At 34.1% G+C, this 22,258-nt stretch overlaps 2 protein-coding genes across 4 annotated transcripts in view; one reads left to right on the forward strand and one right to left on the reverse strand.

The window, feature by feature from the left end:
* MTA1-like (metastasis associated 1-like) overlaps window positions 1–20,711 on the reverse strand; it is a 58,141-nt gene extending 37,430 nt beyond the window's left edge. For all 3 annotated transcript variants that reach the window (XM_011307449.1, XM_011307448.1, XM_011307451.1), the window contains exons 1-3: window positions 19,780–20,711; window positions 18,865–18,932; window positions 16,418–16,511 (exon numbers count right to left, since the gene is read on the reverse strand). In XM_011307449.1, the coding sequence (XP_011305751.1) occupies window positions 16,418–16,511; window positions 18,865–18,932; window positions 19,780–19,903 (286 nt within the window). In that variant the 5' untranslated portion in view covers window positions 19,904–20,711. The remainder of the gene's footprint in view (window positions 1–16,417; window positions 16,512–18,864; window positions 18,933–19,779) is intronic.
* On the forward strand, window positions 8,265–9,518 carry LOC105268146 (uncharacterized). Its single transcript, XM_011307447.1, has 2 exons — window positions 8,265–8,923; window positions 9,052–9,518. Exons 1-2 carry the CDS (start codon window positions 8,639–8,641, stop codon window positions 9,508–9,510), a joined length of 744 nt encoding a protein of 247 aa, XP_011305749.1. The 5' UTR covers window positions 8,265–8,638; the 3' UTR covers window positions 9,511–9,518.
* Window positions 20,712–22,258: the final 1,547 nt, after the last annotated feature.

Genomic DNA, 22,258 nt, shown 5'->3' on the forward strand with positions numbered 1-22,258 from the left:
CCTTTGGAAAAATATGTACATAAAAAAAAGGGTGACAGAAATGAAATGTATGATTGGGGGGATATTTTTTCCGGGGATATTTTTTCCGCCACCCGTTCGCCTTAGTGTAGTTTCAAGTCATTAAATTTTATTTTGACTATTGCGATGAAACTTTCTGACTCATTTTGACTTACCTTGACTTGAAACAATTGAGTCTCGTGACTCAGTTCTTTATTACATTTTATTTTATTTTAACGTTATTCTAATTTAGTTATTTATTTATTCATTTTTTTTTTCGTAAAATTGGAGACTCCAGAGAACTGATATTGTGCTTAAAAGTAGACAACAGTAACGCAACAGTGTAACTTTGAGCTGTAATATTCGTTAGTAACGTATGATCGTTGTCTAAGGAGATTTAAGTGATTGTTATCTTTATATTGTATGGAGTCTTTTGAATTTCATTAAAAATTGTTCTGCCCCATAATTTAACGAAATTTATTTATTTATCTGAAGATCCCAGTCGCATCCCCCCTCAGCTTTTCGAACATATGAATGTCTACGTATAGAGCTACTGGACAGTAGAAGCTGGGAGTGGAAAAGAATTTCGACGGTGGTCATTCCGTCTAATGACCTGACGCCTAAGAATTTAATAATTTAATTTTTGAAATTTATTGTAGGATTGTTGGTGATAGAGGGTCAGCATAACGGGAAGAGAACACCGTTACTCTCCAAAAATTACGTCGCAATCAGAATTCGTTATAATAATAATAATTATACAATAATATAATATTATTATTACATATAAAATATTAATATTACATATTATATTATTATTATTATTATTATGCAAAATATCAAATGATTTCCACCGATTTATTTTATCTGATCAAGGCTTAGCAGCCATTTGAATCGGAGCGAGTCTCGTGAGTCTGATCAACGCAAGATTAACAACAGTCTCAGGCCAGCCTAAGCCTGGAATCAGTCTATATTTGTGCAGTCCGAACAAACTTAGTCTGTATCAAGGCGGTTTCCAATGTCAGCATTATTTTTTCCTAACTGGGGATAAACGAATGGAATGCGAACAGTAAAATCAAACTAAAAGGAGCAAGAGTTATGTAAAATATGTTGCAACAGCTGTCTCCTATAACTTGATATTATATTTTATCAGATAATATATTTATTGTCATTTGGTTAGCCACATTACAAAAGTCGGGAAGAATAACTCAAAAAGAAAAAAAATGAAAAATAGTGAACAAAAATGGTCATGCATCAAAGAATATATACATCATATATACTGGTTCACAGCATTTATGCTCTGACGTATATGTAGGACCCAAATACATACATAAATTGAGACTTTGCTCCAGTCATTCCTCTATTATCAGACAACATGAGATGAGAAACTAGATGAGTGGATAAGGTGAAACGAGTGAAAAGGTTGGAAAGCTAGGAGTGGACGTGAGGTGGGTAGTGGAAACCTAGAGAGACAGCAAGGCGGAGTACACTCCCTGCCCCTACATCAGATCGATACAACCCACCCACATAACCTCATCTACAGCCATCACCCTTTTACCCTCCCATTGGTCTCACCTACACAACCTTAGTTATTACACACCCTTTTCCAAGTTCCCGGTTCTCATTATCTTTGCCATTACACTGTATGGAAGAAAAATCAGAAAGCTATTCCCTTTCTTTTTTTACTCTCAAAACAAGCAGTATGTGACGAGATTGAGATGAAACTAAGGAATTTCATAAAGAGATGGAAAAGCGAATAATTGCATATAAAAAATTTGTTATAAACGGATAATGATGTGTATAGGCAGGGCTTCGCAGGCAAAGTGCGAAATATTGTATTTGAAGAGAAAATTTTAAATGCGAAAAAAAAACTTCAAAAAAAATGTTGTTTTATGATTCATTTCGGAAAATGATAAAACTAAGGATCGCAACGAAACATTCCTAGACATATAAAGAAACTTTATTTTAAGAACAACGAATATTTCCTCCACAGAAAGCCCACCTTCTAGTATTAAGATGCTAATTGGGACCACCATGTAACGTATGAATTTAAATCGGGGATTATACCGACAGATCCTTTATGTCTTAATATATTAAAGGAGAGGCTAGGGATATTGCATGGTTTGAAAATGTGCGATTACCGATTATCAATGAAGTCATCATGCAACTGTTGTTTCTTTCGATTATTATTATCATTTAAGGATGAGATTGAGAGAAACCACGATGCAATGTTATTCCGACATCATTGCAAATTAATTCATTTTTTTTTTAATTGGCAATGAAATCTAATTTTCTTTATAATACCGTTAATAATTGTAATGTAAATACTGTTGTTAATATTACACGAAATGTTTTTATGCAGTCTTCATTAATTCTCTGTACTAATATAAGAATAATTGTTTGAAGTAAGTAAAATTCTCGTAAATCAATTTACTTTTGACAATAAGGTAATTCCGTCGTCACAACTATAAATCTGTAAGAAAATATAACTGAAAATAAAACGTACTTTGCAAAAGTTATTTTATTATCCAATATTTACAGTAATTCAATTGCTACTTGAAGAACATAACCTCTTCGCATGACGAAATTAAATTCCTTTGAGATGAACTGTGAAACTATGAACGGAGATGGACTCGAATTAAAAAGGACAGAGACTTGCATAGTTGAAAAAGAAAAAAAGATAGTGACGAGTAAAAAAAATACTGAATAAAAAACACATTCATCCGCAAGTGGGGGTGAAATGAGAGAAAACTAATTTATCCTCATTATGGGGCCCAAACCTAGCACAGATCGCGTCCATATTAGGACCTATGAAATAACGAAATTTCAGATTTTTGGAAATTAATTTACCCCTTTATTCTTCTGCTTTTGTAAAAATTGACCCTCTGTTGGCCATCTGCACATACACACATGGCCTTCAAACTTCGTATTTTTACGTTTCAGACCGTTCTACGCCATTTGCACGCAAAATCAGAAAATCGGAAAGTCGAACGATTACAATGCTTCCATTGGGAAGCAAAAAGCATCTATCTTTCAGATAAGTAAGCTAATTTATATGCCTGTCAACTGAAATACTCATCCTACACTGAGAGAAATATTCAATAAACATTACGTGGATTTTCCGTAATTCTGGAGCGAAATGTGGTTGTCGGAAATTTTACGGAACTGTCACGTAATTTTTATCGAAAGTCACGGAATTTTTCCGCGGTGTTCCGTAATTTTTATCTGAATTATCGGTGAAAAATAACGATACCGCCACTTAAATTTTTCGAGTCAACTCCGTAATCGGTAAGTGAACTGAAAGTTCCGTAATTTTTACTAAATATTTCTCTCCGTGTAGAGAAAGGATACATAAATTTCAGGAGGAAACAATTTATCGACCTAATTATTTTCTTTTACATATTACACTGTCGAATTTTCCCAAGTCGAATGCATGTAAGTTTTTGTTGCTCATGTATTATTAATGAACAATTGGAATACCAATTTTTCCGAGCAGGTTTGATCCTCATGAAACAAGCACGATTTCAACGGAGATAAATCACGAACGATTTTCAAAAAAAATTGCAATATTATGGGCTCATATTTTTGACTAATTTTGTTTTGCATTTCACTTATTTTTCAGGTGCTAAATTTTATGAGCGTTAAAGAAAAAAATCTCATTCTTCAATTTTTATGACGAAAAATATCTCTTTGCATTGAGACAATGTTCTAAACATTCCAAATATTTTAGTGTTGATAAATCCCTATAATTTTTGCTTTCAACTCCACTATTTATTGAATGAAAAATGATAAATGAATTTGTTAGCCATCGTTTATCACTTCTCATTTAATAGACAGGTTGCCCATTGAAAATCGTCTTTATAAATCTTTCGCTTCAACAAATTTTGAAAGAAAAAAAACCGGTTTGATGGATTTGATTTTTTAATGAATCATTTATGCATAATATGAAAACGCAATGGAATTATAGGAAATGCGAAAGTAAGTTTCAGTGGACACTACAGAACATTTGAAAAAACCTTGAAAATCATTTGTCTATGAACTTATATTGGTACACGGAGAGAAAAATACAGGAAAAATTACGTGACTAATCACGTAATCGTGGGCTGGCGTGTCATTTCCTTGTTTTTTACTGCAGAATTTGGGAAAAAATGAGAGGTGAACAGTAAATTTTATTATTTGCTCTGGAAAATTTACGTGACTATCACGTAATTTCTTACAAACTTATAAAATTTACCACAGTTCGAGTGAAAATTATTTTGAGTAACGTAAAAATTATCCAGTTTCATTTAAATTTTACGTGAGGTACCATAATTTTTACGTGACCGAATTGAAAAATTCCTAGACAGCGTTGGTGGTACGACTGTTGGCCATACCTGATCGCGAATCATCGTCCAAGTTCGGATCACGTCACCCGGCAAATTATTATTGTCGAAAGCATAAAAAAACAGTAAAGGTGATTTTTGAACAGGGTGCTTGGACCAAAGAATACCTGATCACGTTATTAGTGTTTAAAAGTAAGTACATCATTATCCTATAGCCAACCATTCCAAGTCCCACGAAGTGATAATATAAATAACCAATAGTGAACAATCAGAAATGTGTTTTCCCTTGCCATCCATAACCTCAACTATAATTATTAAGCGGTCTTTCGTTTTTTTTTGTTAGTTGATTTACATTTATTTTCATTCCAAACAGTTTTGATAGCCTCAAACATGCTGGAATTGAATAGCTGTTTCATCACACGTCTTGTTCGATCCATGTAAGAAAACCATTTTGTTAAAACATAGTATTATTTTTTGAACATTGTTAAAATTAATAATCAATGAAAAAAGTGCCCGAATAAAATAAATTTTGATCCAATGAAATGATCTATTAATTAAGTATCCTCTCCCTCAATTATTATTATTGAAAAAAAAAAACAGTTTGGGCAAAATTTACGGAACTGAGGACCGTAATTTTTCTAAATCACAAAAAAATTTTGTAAAAAAATAGCGCCAAGTCGACGTGAATCTGATCGCCTCCAAGACAGAAACATGGGACAATTACTGAATAGTTGAAATGACACAGTAGGCGAACTGATTATGATATAATCTTATTTTTAAAAAACCATGGAAATATTAAAAAATGCCAAGTTTATGCTGATAGCGTCAACGGGACAATTTTCTGCAGTTTTAGTTACGATTCGAAAATCGATTATTGTTAATAAAGGCTTTTGTGATTCCGGCTGTAAGACAGTGTTTTACGGCTGCGTCGCTTTGCTTCGCGTCCACGAAACGCTGACTACGGCTGTTATGACAAAAAATGGTGGGCGTCAAACGGCCAAAAAAAATTTGTCGACCAATATGATTGTTGCAAACCTCATCTTCGCTAGAAAAGTTTTTTTCGGCCTAATGACAAAATATATTGTTTCAAACCCCGTCCATAGGAAATTGATTCGGAAAAAAGTCAACTTGGCGCGCCGGGCTGTTCGATAATGAACATACTTCGTAGGAAGTGAATGATTGACAAAGCTAGAGTTCGCACGCTAATTGACAAAACGCCAAAACTATTGAAATTTGATTCGGCTTAATATATCACAATTGGATTCCGTATACCTGACGTGTACCTAACCTATTCACCAATGAACGTCAAATAGCATATCGGTATGAGGAAAGTGGGTACCCGTCAGTGTGATGGCGCGTTCATAAGCGACGCATGGTGGCACACTCACATTATGAGACAACGGCAAAGAGTGGGGGACGAAGATCATCAGTGAATAGTTTAAAATGAGATGTAGTGCTTATACATGATAAGATGTCCGTAACGACTGAAGTAATTACGTAATTATCAATCGATGCATTGAATCAATAATCCACTTACGAATTTATGACTTGCTAGGGAAATGCTAAAATATACTTGTAATTTTGTACTATGTTCCCGGCAACATAGTGATACTCAGTGAATTGAAAGGGAAAAATTAGGCGCGCCAAGTTGACTTTTTTCCGAATAAATTTCCTACGGACGGGGTTTGAAACAATATATTTTGTCATTAGGCCGAAAAAAACTTTTCTAGCGAAAATGAGGTTTGCAACAATCATATTGGTCGACAATTTTTTTTTGGCCATTTGACGCCCACTATTTTTTGTCATAACAACCGTAGTCAGCGTTTCGAGGACGCGAAGCAAAGCGACGCAGCCGTAAAACACTGTCTTACAGCCGGAATGACAAAAGCCTTTATTAACAATAATCGATTTTCCAATCGGAACGAAAACTGCGGAAAATTGTCCTAGTTGACGCTGTCAGCATAAACTTGGCATTTTTGAATGTTTCCATGGTTTTTTAAAAATAAGATTATATCATAATCAGTTCCCCTACTGTGTCATTTCAACTATTCAGTAATTGTCCCATGTTTCTGTCTTGGAGGCGATCAGATTCACGTCGACTTCGCGCTATTTTTTCACAAAATTTTTTTGTGATTTTTTAAATTTAATATTTATATGATTTTTTTTAAAATTGTGTGATTTCATCCATGCAGTTATTGTCCCATGCTTCTATCCTGCGTTTAAATTAGCGTCGGCTTGGCGCCATTTGTTCACAGCATTTTTTTATGATGTTTTTTTATGTGAATAATTACCAAACAAATGATGCAATCAAAAGTATTGGTACCTGTTTTAAGCCTCTCTGACATGTGTTAGTTAATCATAGTAATTTTCCTCAACGAAATATAATTTAAATATTCATGTTTTAGTTTTTATTCAGTCATTCAAGTTGATTATTGAAAAATATTACATAAAAAATTTAAATTTGGAGGTAATATTTCAATTCAAATATTAACACTCGATTCCAATTGTTAAATGGTCATTTACAAACATTAAATTATCTGTTTAATTAATTTATGATTAAAATGTTCGAATTCTAAATATTGAAAAATTGACTGAACTAAAATTTTTAATTTGGTTGTTGTATTCAAATCATTAAATTATCTGTCTAAATAATTTATGATTAAAATGTTCGATTTCTAAATATTGACAAATTAACTGAACTAAAATTTTTAATTTGGTTGTTATACTCAAATCATTAAATTATTAACAATCGATTCCAATTGTTAAAGAGTAATTCACAAATATTAGGTTATTTAGGTAATTGATTTTAACTGAACTAAAATTCTTAATTTGGTTGTTATATTCAAATCATTAAATTATCAACAATCGATTTCAATTGTTAAAGAGTAATTCACAAATACTAGGTTATTTAGGTAATTAATTTTCGCTGAACTAAAATTTGTAATTTGGTTGTTATATTCAAATCATTAAATTATTAACAATCGATTCCAATTGTTAAAGGGTAAGTCACAAATATTAGGTTATTTAGATAATTAATTTTAACTGAACTAAAATGTTTTATTTGGTCATAATATTCAAATCATTAAATTATTAACAATCGATTCCAATTGTTGAAGGGTAAGTCACAAATATTAAATGACTTAACGCTCTTTGATTGGCTTACAAGCACGGGCTCCATCCTAGTTCATGCGCCACCGCTACGGACCCGTGCGGCTGAATTCCGTAAGCGCAGACAATTTCCCCTATACTTACTAGTTTTATTCCGAAGAACAGCCCTCCCAAACAGCGCTAGGGACTAGTAACGCTCTCGAAATAAAACTCTTGAAAAAGTGAATTCTTATCCGTTGCTATGGAGTTATTTTTGTAATAACGTAATAAGTGAAAAAAGTAAAAATCTCATCAGAAAGATCAACCGCGATTTATATAATGTATCTAAGAATGCTTTTACAAAATAGCATGCGTTTGAAGGGGAAAAAAGCAATTGAAGTTTTTTAAGGGGTTAGGGGCGAGTTGTTAGCTGAAATATAATACACGACAGCTCTCTGCCTGTGACGTCACCTCTGCCTGTGAAGTCAAGTTGGCAGATACGCTATCGCGTATCTTGATCTCTAAAGGTGACTTTTTACCGACCGAGTGGTAAAATGTTCAGAATGATCGGCACTTTTTCCGATTTTACACTTCGCCCCACGTTTACCCTTCACACTTGAATGTTTACGGAACTTTCTACGTACTTTTTCCAGTATTTTTCTCTCCGTGTAGAATCGCTGTAACAACGTAAGAATATCCCAAGACTTCCTCTGTTCGAAAGTACGCGAATTCTGTAGAAAAAGATATTTACATGATACGTGCATATAACCGCATGGGTTTTAGTTGACTATAGTTAACTGGAAATCAACTAAAACCCGAGGAAACGCATGTCGCGCATGCGCATCCTTGATTCAAGAAAAACAGCAGGGAAATTTAACCTCCGGCTAGTCAATATCGGGAAGGACTGGAAAATTAAAAAGGGATTTTCAGAGGAAATTAAAATGAGTCACATCATTCCCGATAGTGATGAAGCGTTAGATAGTGAAGAAGATATATTTATGGATCAGGATTTCGTTGGTGATGTAATATCGGAAGAAAATGGGAATGAAATATATTCTAATGAAGCAACAGCCGGATCAACTCAAACTCCGCAGAAGAGAAAAGGTTACAATGGGTTAAATAATGAAAATCTTCCATCACATATTTTGGCAAAACCCCAAAAGGCCAAAAATGAGACGCTACCAGCAACTTCAATAGAAAAATATAAAAAGATTCACGAAGTTTTTAAGGTGTGAATGAAAGAAAAAAACGTAACCCGAGTGTCAGAAACTCTGTTGCTTGCCTATTCCATGGAATTATCAGAGAGATATGCTCCGAGCACTCTGCGGGCTACGTATTCGATGTTAAAATCGACGTTGAGGATATATGATAACCTCGACATTTATCCCTTCACACAATTGCTGGCGTTTCTCAAGCAGAGGGGCAAGAAACATAAAAAAAAAAAGTCAAAGGATTTGACTGAACGACAGGTTCACCAGTTTCTCACTTTTGCACCGGATGATAAATGGTTAGCCGTCAAGGTAAAGAAATAATTTTGAATGAGGGTTGGGCGTAAGTGATGTGTACTAAAATTGCTAACATTGCTAACAAGTTACGATTCATTTGATTCATTTTCATTTTTTAAATTATCGGTAATCATTCATTGAAGGTCGCATTGATATTTGGGATAAATGGTGCCTGCCGACGCCAAGAATTACACGATATGAAAATGCAAATGCTACAGGAGGAGGGAAATTATTTGCATGTGACTCTTCCGGCTGAAGTTACCAAAAGTTTTCAAGGAAGGATTTTTTCTGTCACCGGCAAGTGGTACACTACTGTCAAAAAATACTTAGACACTCGACCACAAAATTGCACACTGGACAGTATTTTTTTGACCTATCGTGATGGGAAGTGCACTAATTTACCCATGGGAATAAATACACTGGGTGCAGTTCCAAAGAACATTGTAACTTATTTGCAACTCCCTGATGCGGCTCAGTACACCGGACATGCTCTCCGTCGATCCTCTGCAACCATTTATTGCAAGGCTGGGGGAACATTACTTGGCTTGAAGGATCTTGGAGGATGGAAATCGGATACAGTCGCTCAGTCTTATCGCGCATAGTCTCTATATAATAAAAAAAAAACTGCGATATAATTACAAATGCTGATATGATGGCGGGAGACGAACTGCCCCAACCTTCATCATCCCGTCTTGACAATATGGAGAATCAGCTACATTGTGGAGAGTTGACTCCAGGAATGGAAATATCCAATCCACAAAGAGTTCTACAACTTGCCAAGACAAACATCAATGTTTTGCAAGATCAGAAGAGTTCCGCTAAACCAGTGAAAAATCGCTCATCAAATGATGTGACAGACCCATCAACACAAAAGAATGCAAATGATCGAAATAAGGAGAACACTAATATGAATACGCTTCAAAGCTTAGATTTAGTTGATAATGTTACCCTTAACTTCAACAATTGTTCTTATATCACAATTAATATTAATAAGCCAAATTGAGTCTCTAAATGTTTGCATTTACCTTCGAGTCATAAATTTGAAATGTATCAAAAAATAAAAATATTAAAAAATATTAAAAAATATATTAAAAAATAATATTACGGTTGAAAAAATGTTAATCAATGGATAACTGTAATTTCAAAAATACAATAAATGCAACTGTTCCATATTTTTCAATTACACTTTTTTTTACTTTTTTAAAATTAATGTAATTTTTATTTTTTTCAGTGGGGGGGGGGGGGGGCTTCACCCCCCTGGACCCCCCTTTCTCGTGGGGCGCTACGCCGCCCTCGTGAGTAACCGCCTGCTTTCCGCACTAGTTGCGTAATGTACTATTCTGGCTGCAATCCCCACAACATCATTTGTTTATGAATAATCTATTAGTGACAAAAAAATCACGAATTCGATTCGGGGGCTTTGATATTCGCCATGAACTAATGAAAAAATTAAGAATAAGAACTACATATTTATGAAAATCGCATGTAAAAAATCAGTCAGTCAATAATAGACTAAAGTTTCATTTCACCGAAAAAAAAATTCTCTTGTATAAAGCGCAGCGCATACATTTAAACCCAGTGCGTATCACGCTCCTCGGATGGAGCTCCGCGAGCAAAAAAAGGGCGGACCGTAACATCATGACTAATTCTTGAGGTTAAAAAACTTCAAAATTTTGTTTCATAATAATTATTTACATTAGAGTATTGTTTTTTTGCAGAAACTGATAGAGAAATTTGCCCGCTATATTCCGATATTTTTTGATTTTCAGTGGGCTGAGCTGAACTGATGCAGTTAATTTTCTTGGTGTTCAGCGCCTAAAAAACAATATTTTTAACTGTCTGCCGGTTGGAATCCAGAAAATACATTTTTATATGTTTTTCAGGACATTATTATGGACCGATTAGGATTTTTTCATCGACAGTCGAATTAATATTGGGTTCCAATGTTTTTACCAGCCAGATTGATTGGACTAATATGTTTTCTTGTGGTTAGTAAATATTCTTGACAAAGGAATTTTTTATTTTCAGTGAACGTAATATTTACATGAAATATGATATTGAATAGCCACTACAATTTGAATAATGGAAGATAATATAAAATAGCACGTGGGATTTTATACACGAATGCGTCAAAATTATTACTACAAAGATTTTGACCTAAAAAAAATTGAATTAAGGTAGTACTCCCATATATCGCAACAGCGATGAGATTTTGATAAAAATTGATATACAGATACACTAATGCCAAAAAGAGTAAGTTGAATTTTGGAAGGCGGGATGGGCCAGAACAATTAATTTTATTTTTCGACGATTAAAATTGTGTCTTATGGGAATTCGCGGGTTATTCTTAGTTTTTAAAATTCCAACAATGGGTTTTTCATGAAATTTTTTCAGCTATATGTACACATATGAAAGGACATTTTGCGCGTTGATGAATTTTGATTCACGGACTAAAAAAGTTGAATTTAATTAATTAAGAATGATATTAACGAATGTGGCAACAACACTACTCAGGTTAGATGAGCTCTCGTTACAGAAACACATACATGAAAACAATGAGTTGACCAATGTTGTCAAGCCGAACTGCCGCGCTAGTCAAAGTCATCAGTACATTAGCTTGGCTCATGATGTACCAGGAGTACTACTTTAAGGCAGGTTGTGTTTTTCATACTGAAGATCAAAGATTTTCGAGAAATTGCTGTATTTTGGAAACAACTGGGCTGATTGAGCTGAAATTGCACCCAGAAAGGCTTCACAGCAATACCCATTATGTGACGAAATTTCAGATTCTAAGCTTCAGCTTCCATTATTTTTATATCGTGATTAACAAAACTTTTCGAAATAATTAACACATCCTTTCGAACACACTAGGACGGTGTTCAAATTTTTCGGATTTGTTGGTTTGCGGTGAAATTCGCGCATTGAAAAAAAAGGCTTCCATTCAGAAGTAAAAAGTACAAGAATCACTGGATTTTATGGAAAATTACAAGAATTTCAGATTATTTATCGAAAGTCAAAGTTAATGCAATTAGCGGGAAAGGTGAGGACTGAAAAATTTAGATTAAATGAAATTTCGAAAAAAAAGTGCCCTTCCAGGGAAATTAAGTACAAAAATATTTAAAAAAAATATTCAGTGAGCCTAGCAATTGTGCATTACCAAATCACTTATTGACATTTCAAATTGAATAGGTAATAAACCGAGATGGATCATTCTCATTGATCTGATACTTTGTCAAATGAGAACGATGATGCATAATTAATTTTGTTACAAATCGAGAAAAAAAAGAATGGCGGCAAGTATAATGAAAAGGCATCAATGATGTCGCGTCTGCGATATAATTGGTTAAAATGAGAATAAAAAAAAAATATTTCACTGCTACAAATTTTTCTTGTCACATGCAACCAAATTAATAATATTTTGGAATCTTATGTAAAACTTGATCAGGCTTATTCTTTATTGGATCAGTCGCCGGAGGCGGCTGATTTGAATTGAGGATTCATTTAATTTTTAAATTTTCAATCATGATGTTTATAATTAGAGCGCTCTGTAGCGCGTGTTCGCTCTCGTAGTGGTAAATAGATGATACTATTGGATAGATGTATCAGTGCGGGTCTGCAGATGAAAAAATACATGCTTGAACGATGGGCTTGGATCAATCCATTGATAGAGGTAATATAATGTGAAAAAATGATTAATTTCTCATTTTGAATTTATTATTATTGATAAATATCTTTAATTTTGGTTATCAAGTACTAATCCGTTTTTTTAGATCAAACCCTAATTTGTCACACTTGATCAAATGTGGATCGAGTCAAGGCGTTACATGCTTGATCAAGTCTTGATCAAGTTGTAGGATCAGTATCTGACCCAATATCAAGTCTTCCACTTGACTTGATCCGAACTTGATCTAGACCTGAGCTAATTTTCCACTCGGGAAAGGTGGAAATGTTGGATAATTAATGACGAATCAATAGAAATATTTAAGAAATAAATAAAAATAATAGTAATTGTATTATTATTATAAATATTATTATTATTTATTATTTATTATATTATTATTAATGATAAAAAGAATTTGTGGAATTATTCTATCATTGTATTTTTTTCATTTTTATGAAATAAAAAGACTTTCACAAAAGCATTTAGAAAAAATATTTTTTTCGGCCCTCTAACTGCCTATAACCCATTAATTAATTATATTATATAACCCATAAATCGTGTTTTAATAAATTAAAGAATTCAAGAATGGATGCAAGACACATGGAATATTAAACGTAAAAATATCTCTACAAGGGACAACTCAATTTGAAATATTGCAAGTAATTTCAGTAACACCCCTAAACAAAATATACCAAATTTTAAGTTCAATAACAAAATACTATGAAAAGGTAAACTCTCTATGCTTTCACTATGCTAATATTTGCCAGATAGCTTCTGATAGAGGAAACACTTCTTTCAACCAAAACATTGCGAGGCTATCAAACAAAAAAATTAGATTTTTTAGAATCGAAAAAAGAAAAAGAAATAAGAAAGAAATCAGCACCAGACAACGATGAAATTCTCAAAATTGTCGACAGTATTCTTATCAAAAATTTACAACTCAGATTTCCTTCTCCACTACTTCCCTAATACCTCGAAACGAGCGGTGGTAATTCTATTCTCAAATCAGGCCAATCCTTCATACCGATCAGAGACAGGCCTGTTAGCCTCCTCCCCAACCTAGGTAAAAAATGTATTCTCGTGAGACGCCCAACCTCAATGCATAATCTCCAAATCATCCCTACGGAGCAGTTCAGTTTCAGGGCCTTCCACTCCATCACCAACAAACTCGCTGGACTAATTAAGCATATTAAAACTGCTAGTGTAGCTAAGAGATCGACTGCGGCACTACTCCGAGGTAGCGCAAAAGCACTCGATTCGGTGTGGCCGAGGGAACTAGTCTACAGACTTTTTTCTTATAACTTTTCTTCCTTTATTGTTAAATTAATTTACTCATTTTTATAAAATAAATATATAGAGATTAGAGAGAAATATTTCCTCTGGTCACCTCAAAATATATAGTAGCTGGAGTCCCGCCAGGCCCTATCTTATCTTCAACTTTATTCAATATTTATATATCTTCAGTTTTCGAACATGGCCCAAAGAATGTCAGCCTAGCTGGCTTTGCAGATAACCTAGCAATTTTCAACTCTAGTGGTCTCGAGATTGGAAAACGTTTCCTCCCTTACCCTAAAAGAACTGAACTAATGGTAGATTAAAGTGAATGAAGTCAAAACTGAGATAATTTTCTTCACTCCCAATGAACCCTCAGAAATTATGGTTAAAATTAGGGCTGTAGAAGTCACACCAAAAAATTTGATTAAATATTTAGTCATCACATAACTCACCGAAATTCGACAGCCAAATCTTAAATCAACCTCGCTAAGCGAAAAAATTGAGCTAACTTTGGATAAAGCTCTCATCAGACACGTAATCAACTACGAATGCCCGATTCGGCATAACGCTGCTACCTCACACTCACCTCATCTTCAAATTAGACAAAATAAATTTCTAAAAATTATCGAAAATAGATTCTTTCATTAACTGAAAATTTCCCACTTAGTTTAAAAGCCTACCCAAAGATATCCACAAAATAAATATTGACCAAGGATATAAATGATCTAAATAACTCCTTCACCCCGACCATTTCCGAGACTCCCGCCCCTCCCCTGCTCCATCAAATTCATCCATCGCATTTAGGGTTATTTCAAATAGTAATTTTCTCTTTTGGAAATGCACCTTCTACTGCCAACACTCATTATGCTAATATAAAAAAGAATCTATTACCTCCTATTACGGCCTAGTCTTAGATTTAACAAACATGTAATTACTGTGCATAATGTATACCGAGATAAATAGACATTTCATAATGTAATGCAATTGATTACCTCAGTGACAAGAGATAGGTTTAGTAAGGTTAGGGTGATTCGTTCAAATCTCGGTCAAGGCGATCAATTTTTCAGTTGAGTAGTTAGATTTTTTCAACAATAATTTCAGCAGGGAGCGACCAATAGAGTTAAAATGGAATTGTATTGATAATCAAGAAATAATCAATTTTATTTTTTTCCATTATTCCAAATCAATGCTAGATAAGTTCGAGAGGTGGATCCCAAAATCGGATCGGACTTGATGTTCAAGTTTGGATTGAGATTGATCCAAGTTTGGCCCAGGCCTGGACTGCCTGGATTTTAGCTTGGCATCCAAGCTTGGGTCATTTGGTTGGTGTTACAATAAAAGAATAACCAGGGTAGGTACAAGCTTGGATGCCACGCTCAAAATAATGGTCAACTCCCACCTGGGTTCTAAAATTAAATTCATTTAAATATCCAATTAAAAAATAATAACAGGGAAGGCCCTGGGTTTCTCTTACATTTTTAATATCGCCTATGAATTTCCGCAATTAATTCACTAATAACCAAAATTGTGTATCTAGAAAGGTAAACCAAAGGAAAAATTAAAGTTTACGGGCACCATAGCGAAGAGCTAGTACCCACAAATCATTACTAAAAAATACAATGGCAGTATTCACTGAATGTAGTCACAGGCATTAGGATTGCGAAACCGTTAACATATCAGCGTTACTTGAGCCAATCGATTATATTCGGACAATTCAGAACACATTATCAGGACTCTACTTGTCTTGTGTACCTTCGAGGCTTTATTTCTCAGATTGCTGTTGTTTTCCAAATATTTATTCAGCGACGATGCGTTATGCATTTTATAATTTAGTACGAACTCTATTCCAGAAAATCAGATTTTCATTCATCAAATTTCGAAATTACGTTAAGAAAAATAGAAAAGATGATAAATCTTTACTGTTCGGGGAAAAATCATTTTTCTTCAACATTCGCTTCCTTTAATAAAAAATTAACATTCGAGTTTTCGGGAATCCTTCTTTCAGATTAAATGAATTTCGGCTAAAATTGAAATAACGTCAATTGTATTATGAGTAAAAAACCGGGAAATGCACTTGAGTACTAATTTTTCGTTGAATAATTTTAGAGTCATTTTTAGAAATTGAATTATTCAATTATTCTGTGCATCTTCCTCTAAATGAAAATTTCCTGATATCATATTTTAAGTTTTTTCCCTGTTTCAAACGATTTAATAGCAAGAATCAAATTTTGAAATAAAAATATGAGAACATCGAATAAACATATAAGTACAAATGAAACTAAAATTGAAGATAGTATGTATAACTATAAGAGTCAACAGAGATTTGAAGGATTGACGCCGCACCTGCATGCCTTCAATCGAATGTTTTAACCTATGGTGCTAGACAGAGCATAGCAAAATCTGAATCGCATAAACCATTTGAGCCATTAGTTTATCGAAAAATATTTCTATTCTTGTTCATTTCCACCAATAATTAAATTTCTCATTTCTATGGATAACCTTCAATCTTAACAATGGAATTTTAAATTTTTTTAAATTAAACCGAATTATTTTCAAAGCTTTAGTCGACTTACATTGGTGTTTATCAGCCAGCATTATCAAAGTCGGCGGTAAATCCCTCCGCCTGAAGAAGCACATGACTTTTGCCTCAACATTACCACTCGCCGTCTGAAAATAAAAAAATTAATGAATGACAATGATCAAAACATTTTTTTCTTCTCCCTGTTAAGATTAATAATTGTAATAATTCTAAAAATATCCCAAAACTAGATTTACTATATTCGAGTACACTAATACAAAAATCAACGATAAAAATATAATCGTATTATTAACGATAAAATATTGTTTATGGCCGTACATTATTTTCCATGATTATGAATTTTGAAGGAATATCAGAGGAATTATGTTTCTTTTGAAATTTCGATGAGATAAATCATTTTGGAGTATTCTTGGCCACTGTAGGCACCACAATCCGCATCACAATCATTTAGCTTTTGAATCATCCTTTAAGTGGCTCTGTAACATTCCCATAGGAATTAAATTTTCAATCCAATTATTTTTTAGGGTAAAATTAATATTTTGAAAAAGTCAAATTATTAATCGCTGCGTAACGTGGCGATGAAGCGAATGGAAATTTGATCTTTAAGCAATAATGGGATCACCTTCAAAAATAATTGGAGTGAAAACTTCACTCCTATGGTAATATTACATAGCCTCTTAAATATCGTGTAGATTCTGTGTAATGATGTTAAAAGCAAAAAATTATATTGATTGAAGTTTTAATTTTAAAGATTATTATAAAATAATAATGGTGTGTTGTTAATTCTATTAGAATAACTTTTTTTTTCTCGTTCAATTATCGATTTTGAAAAATGTTGCATGCTTTTACTTATCACTTTTCTACATATTATTAATCTCCGAATGTGCACTAAGCAACAAAGAAACATAAATAAAATACTAGTAACCAGGAATTCGGACTATGAGGCATTTTGGTTAGTGGAATGTCATGGGTCACAGACGATCCATTGACCAGAATGTCCCATACTCCAAATACCGGATGATAAGGCATTTAGAGTTAAAATTGAAAGGATGACATTTTTGCGGCCAAAGGTTTGTCTGTAAGTTCTTTAAGCTATGCCTACGTGGCTCAAAATACCCCTGAAACCTATAACACTAACTTCCAGATGATCAGTGAATTTGAGGAGGTGACGTAATTTCGCACCTTTTATTGCACACATATACATCTAGTCCCGCTCGGCTTTTGAAATATGAGAGCATGCTGAAATGCTCATAATATCACTAAAAAAATACTGCTGCTAAGTTGAAAAAATGGCTTTCAGTAAGTATCAAAAGAGTACTAGAATTGCTGCGAATTTTTTTATTCATAAGAGAAGCAAAAACCTACTCCGAGTAATAATTTTAGTCAAAATTTTATGAAAACTTGTAACCAGCAGCACCATTATCACTCTTCGCATTTTTTTTTAATATATAGGCTTGAATGCTTTGCAAAACTTCACAACATCAAAGATACTTTTCAAATGTTTTTGAAAAACTGCCGAAGATATTATATTTACTTTAAGAAATAGGAGGCAAAATCAATAATCAGGAAAAAACTATGGAGCCATTTTTTCTTCAGTTCCAAATGGACAAAAGAGTTCTGTGTCAATTAGTCAATCTAATTTTAATTTACAATGACGAAGTTATATTTTACATTTTTGAGTATCTAATGTACTTTTTTAAACTTGAATTCATAATGCACGTTTTGAAAACAATTACTAAGGTATAGATCTTTCTATCGGTAAGAATATAAATTACCGTTCTAATTCGATAACGTCACGTAGAGCAAATTATTAAGAGACGCTTGTGAATAGTATGGAGAAAATGCTGATGCGAAGAAATAGGTTTCCTTCTCATATAAAATACCATAGTTTCAAAATGATACAATGGTTATTGTAAAGAACCAAACCGCAAAGTCTTTCAAAAACTCAACTACGTCCAGGAAACTTGAAGAAACTATACAGATATAGTTTATTTTAAAGCTGTCACACTGTTTCGACTACGAGAAATGTTCACTGGAAATTTTTGTTGTTACAATAACGGACTATAATAAAAGATTATCAGAAAAATATGGTTGAAAGACCGCGTAGGTGATATGGAATAACATCAAATACGTCGATTCTATTGAAGCGAATTCTGAGAGAAAACATAATCAACAGTATTTTTACAATGACACGATTAAAAGCGCCACTTATCACTAGTATGCCAAATTTCTTTACCACATGTTTTTTTTCGGCTTTTAACCGGATCACTAACGAAAAATATACATTGCAAGTAACTTTTTATTGAAGTGTATGTTAGGCAACAATATCGAGCCATTCAATATATGGAGAGGGTATCAATGGTGTTTTTTTTAAATGAGTAGTTTTCTTCCCGCTAAAATATCTCTGCAATGTCCTTCCTGAAAGCACCTCACATTTCGGAAACTTCATCTCATTCCGTATCAATTTTAACAAAAACTCACTTTGTTTAATTCTTCTATCCTTCGAATCTGATAAGGAGAGGTGGATGACGTCTCAAAGTACACATAATCTGGAATAAAAAACATGCCAAGAATTAAATCTATTGTTTACACCCACAGTCATTCATTGCAAGAATTACCATTGATTGATTATTTATCTTTTAAAATGTTTCTCATGAATTAAATAATGTATGATGATTAAGCAAAGGGAGAGGGACAGTGGGAAAACAATATAGTAGTTTCTGAAATCAATTTCTTCGGTCTAACGAAGCAAACTACTACTAATTCTATAAAACTCATTAATCTCATAATACGCTGGTTAAACCATTAACCTATCTAGACATGTAATGATTAACCCCACACACATAAGTTCAACATCGCAATGCTACAGTTGAAAGGTTGAGAAGGTAGGAGAAAAAAAGAAAACATTTTGAGAACTTGATGCAGTAGAAAAAAAATTTACAAGATTTCCACAGGACGAAGTTGTAAAGTCCAGAGGAACGTGAGTAAGAGGACGCTAAGGACGGAACGAATTGGGAAGAGACATAAGCGAAACATAGAGAGGGGGAAGATTCACATGCGGAAAAGGAAGAGCATGAGAAACAAGGACCGACTATAGAAGGAGAAGGGTGATAGTCAAGGGAAGAAGGGCAAGAGCCCAAGGGGACAAGAAGGGACAGGGGACGCCGTCGTGATGCTATTTGTAAACCTTACTTTTTCTTAAAAACTAAGGAAACGAGTGTAAAAGTCGTAATATATTCTTTCGTTGCAAAAAAAAACTAGGAAGAAGGGTAGGAAAGAAAATGAGGGAGAAATAGGGAATGGCAAGAGCATGAGCTTGTTTTCATCATTTATTATTATAGAATTATAGGAAAACCATGAAGGTAATAAAAAGAAGGGCTCGGTGGCAAACGTTACCTCCCACTCGGTACATGTTGGCCGTCATGTTGCTGGCGTCCTGTGCGAGAGCAGTGGCTGCGAGCCCAAAATTTGTACTCTCGTGGTGACCGTGGCTCTCGTGATGTTCCGCCGGCATTGGCATAGAATATGTCCCCTACCACCTTCGCCACCCTGTCAGCTCTACTTTTATCACTCTATCAGTTTTGATGCCTCGTTTTCGTTTATCAATGAATTCTCGTATCTCTACAATATCTCGATGTTCCACGCTATTTATTGATGAGACAAGCGATTGAATGTGTTTATAACGGATGCATCAAACGGCTCAACTCACTGAAAAACACTTGGCCACTTCGACGAAGTGGTAAGATATTCAGCACTTCACTGTGTCACACTCCATCGCATTTTTTCGAGTCACATTGAACATGGAAATAATGTCCATCATTAATGCCGCTCCTTCCCCTAACCACGGATTGAAAACAGTACAGTTGTTGAAAAATTGATAAATTTAGAATTGGTAAAGCTCGGCACAGCATACGTTCTTAACCTCCCCAAATTCGGAAATAGGGAAAACACACACATACACAATCAATGTGCGTACAACACTGAGAACTTCTGACCCGGTACAATATAACACAAAACAGCCCAGAGACCGTTTGGCCAACTCTCCGCAGCGCTCCCCCCTCCTCAACAAAAAAAACCACAAATTCACGCCAAAACTCTCTTCTATTAAGAGTTCTATGTACCACTTGCTTTCACTCAATTCGCCGCTTATTTATTATGTAGAAATGCTTGATTTGATAAGTGTACTCAATGTCAAATTATGTCGACTGCTTTTACAAACTACAAGGAATAGATAGAGAAGTTTGTATCGTGTCCCTGAAGCAATTCTGCTGAACGAAACACCGCCATTTTCAATCCGCGTGAGCGGCGATGCGAGCACCACCACTCTCTCTATGCACGGCTCAACAATTCACATTTTCACAAGGTAGACAGCGCTAGGACCTATGGTGCACTTTTTCTGTTTCTCAATTCAAATGGTTTTCGCCTCTCCCTATAGATAGAGCCAAGTACCAATTCTTTCCTAATTAGCGGGATTCCGCACCCCCGTGTACTTAGCCGAAAGAGGCAGTAATTAGCAAAATTATCTTATGTATTCGATTGTACATCGTTACTACATGATTGTACTAGACTTTTTTTTGTTTATACATTCACCCACTAATTATAAATAATTATCCTATTTTTGCCATGAATGCTGGCCGGAATAAAATGAAAAATTGGTCATGGGTTAAATAAACGGTCAGTTCGATAGGAAATTGTTTGTACATCACGAATTACATATCTTCTTCGTTTGTCAATTCCTTATTAATTGATTGAATAACAAATGAATAATTCATTTTCGCCCCCAGCCCATACGATAGCTGCTATTGTTCCTGTGTTCAGTGCGGTTATATATATTTCATTTTGCTATTTCATATTTATCTACGTTTTGATCCAAATAATTATAAAAACTATTCGAATTAGTTGAAGGGCCTTCGCGGGGGTATGATAGATTAGTATTGACTTTTGATCGATTCCCGTTTTTTTTTAAATTATTTATTCAAAAAAATTAAATATTTTGACCGAAGTTAACACCTTGGTTTTGTAATTTTGCGTTAGAATATTCAATGACCGATTAAACAATGCAAAATCGTTTGCAGGTGATTCATAGATGACTTTTAGCTTCCTTCGATCAACCAATTACGAATTATCGGTGAAAACCCGTTTTTTCAAAATAAGGTTTAGACTAGTGAGCTTATCTGCGTGTGCGCACTGTAGTTGAAACCCGAAATGATCAGCTGATTCACAAGAAGTTTCAATCATTTAGTTTGCAGTCCAATAAAGAAATAAATAAAATATGAAATCCGTTTATTTTCGTGCAGTAAATTTTTCAAATTCGATCAAGTTATCCGTGTGGTCAAAACAATGAGTCAGTACACTGTTATAACATCAGATTTCGTTAATCTAACGATGTCCAACTCTGGACTACAATCATGCTGTGTGAAAAATGGAAAAAACGTCGCACGGAAATCCTGGAGATATTTCACTTCCGCTTTCAAAAAAAATAGTTGTGCTCACTGCACTCAATTTACCAATTATCACTTGAATTGGATGAATACATAAAATATTTCCATTGGAATGGTGTTTCACCATTGTTGCTCCAAAATCGTCCTGCTCCAAAATGCAAGTAGCTAGCAGTTGGATACAACATGGCAACTTCCCCTCCCTTGGACCCGTGACCTACTCGCGATGACTCCAAAACGGTTTTTCACCAATAATTCGTAATATTAGTCGATCGGAGAAGGCTGAAAACTATCTATGAATCACTTGCAAACGATTTTGCATCATTTAAAGGGTCATTGGATTTTCTAACGCAAAATTACAAAAATGAAGGTGCTAACTTCCGTCAAAATATTTAATTTTTTTGAATAATTAATTAAAAAAAAAAACGAGCATCGAT

Source organism: Fopius arisanus, unplaced genomic scaffold (assembly GCF_000806365.1).
Source record: "Fopius arisanus strain USDA-PBARC FA_bdor unplaced genomic scaffold, ASM80636v1 scaffold00054, whole genome shotgun sequence".
NCBI lineage: Eukaryota > Metazoa > Arthropoda > Insecta > Hymenoptera > Braconidae > Fopius > Fopius arisanus.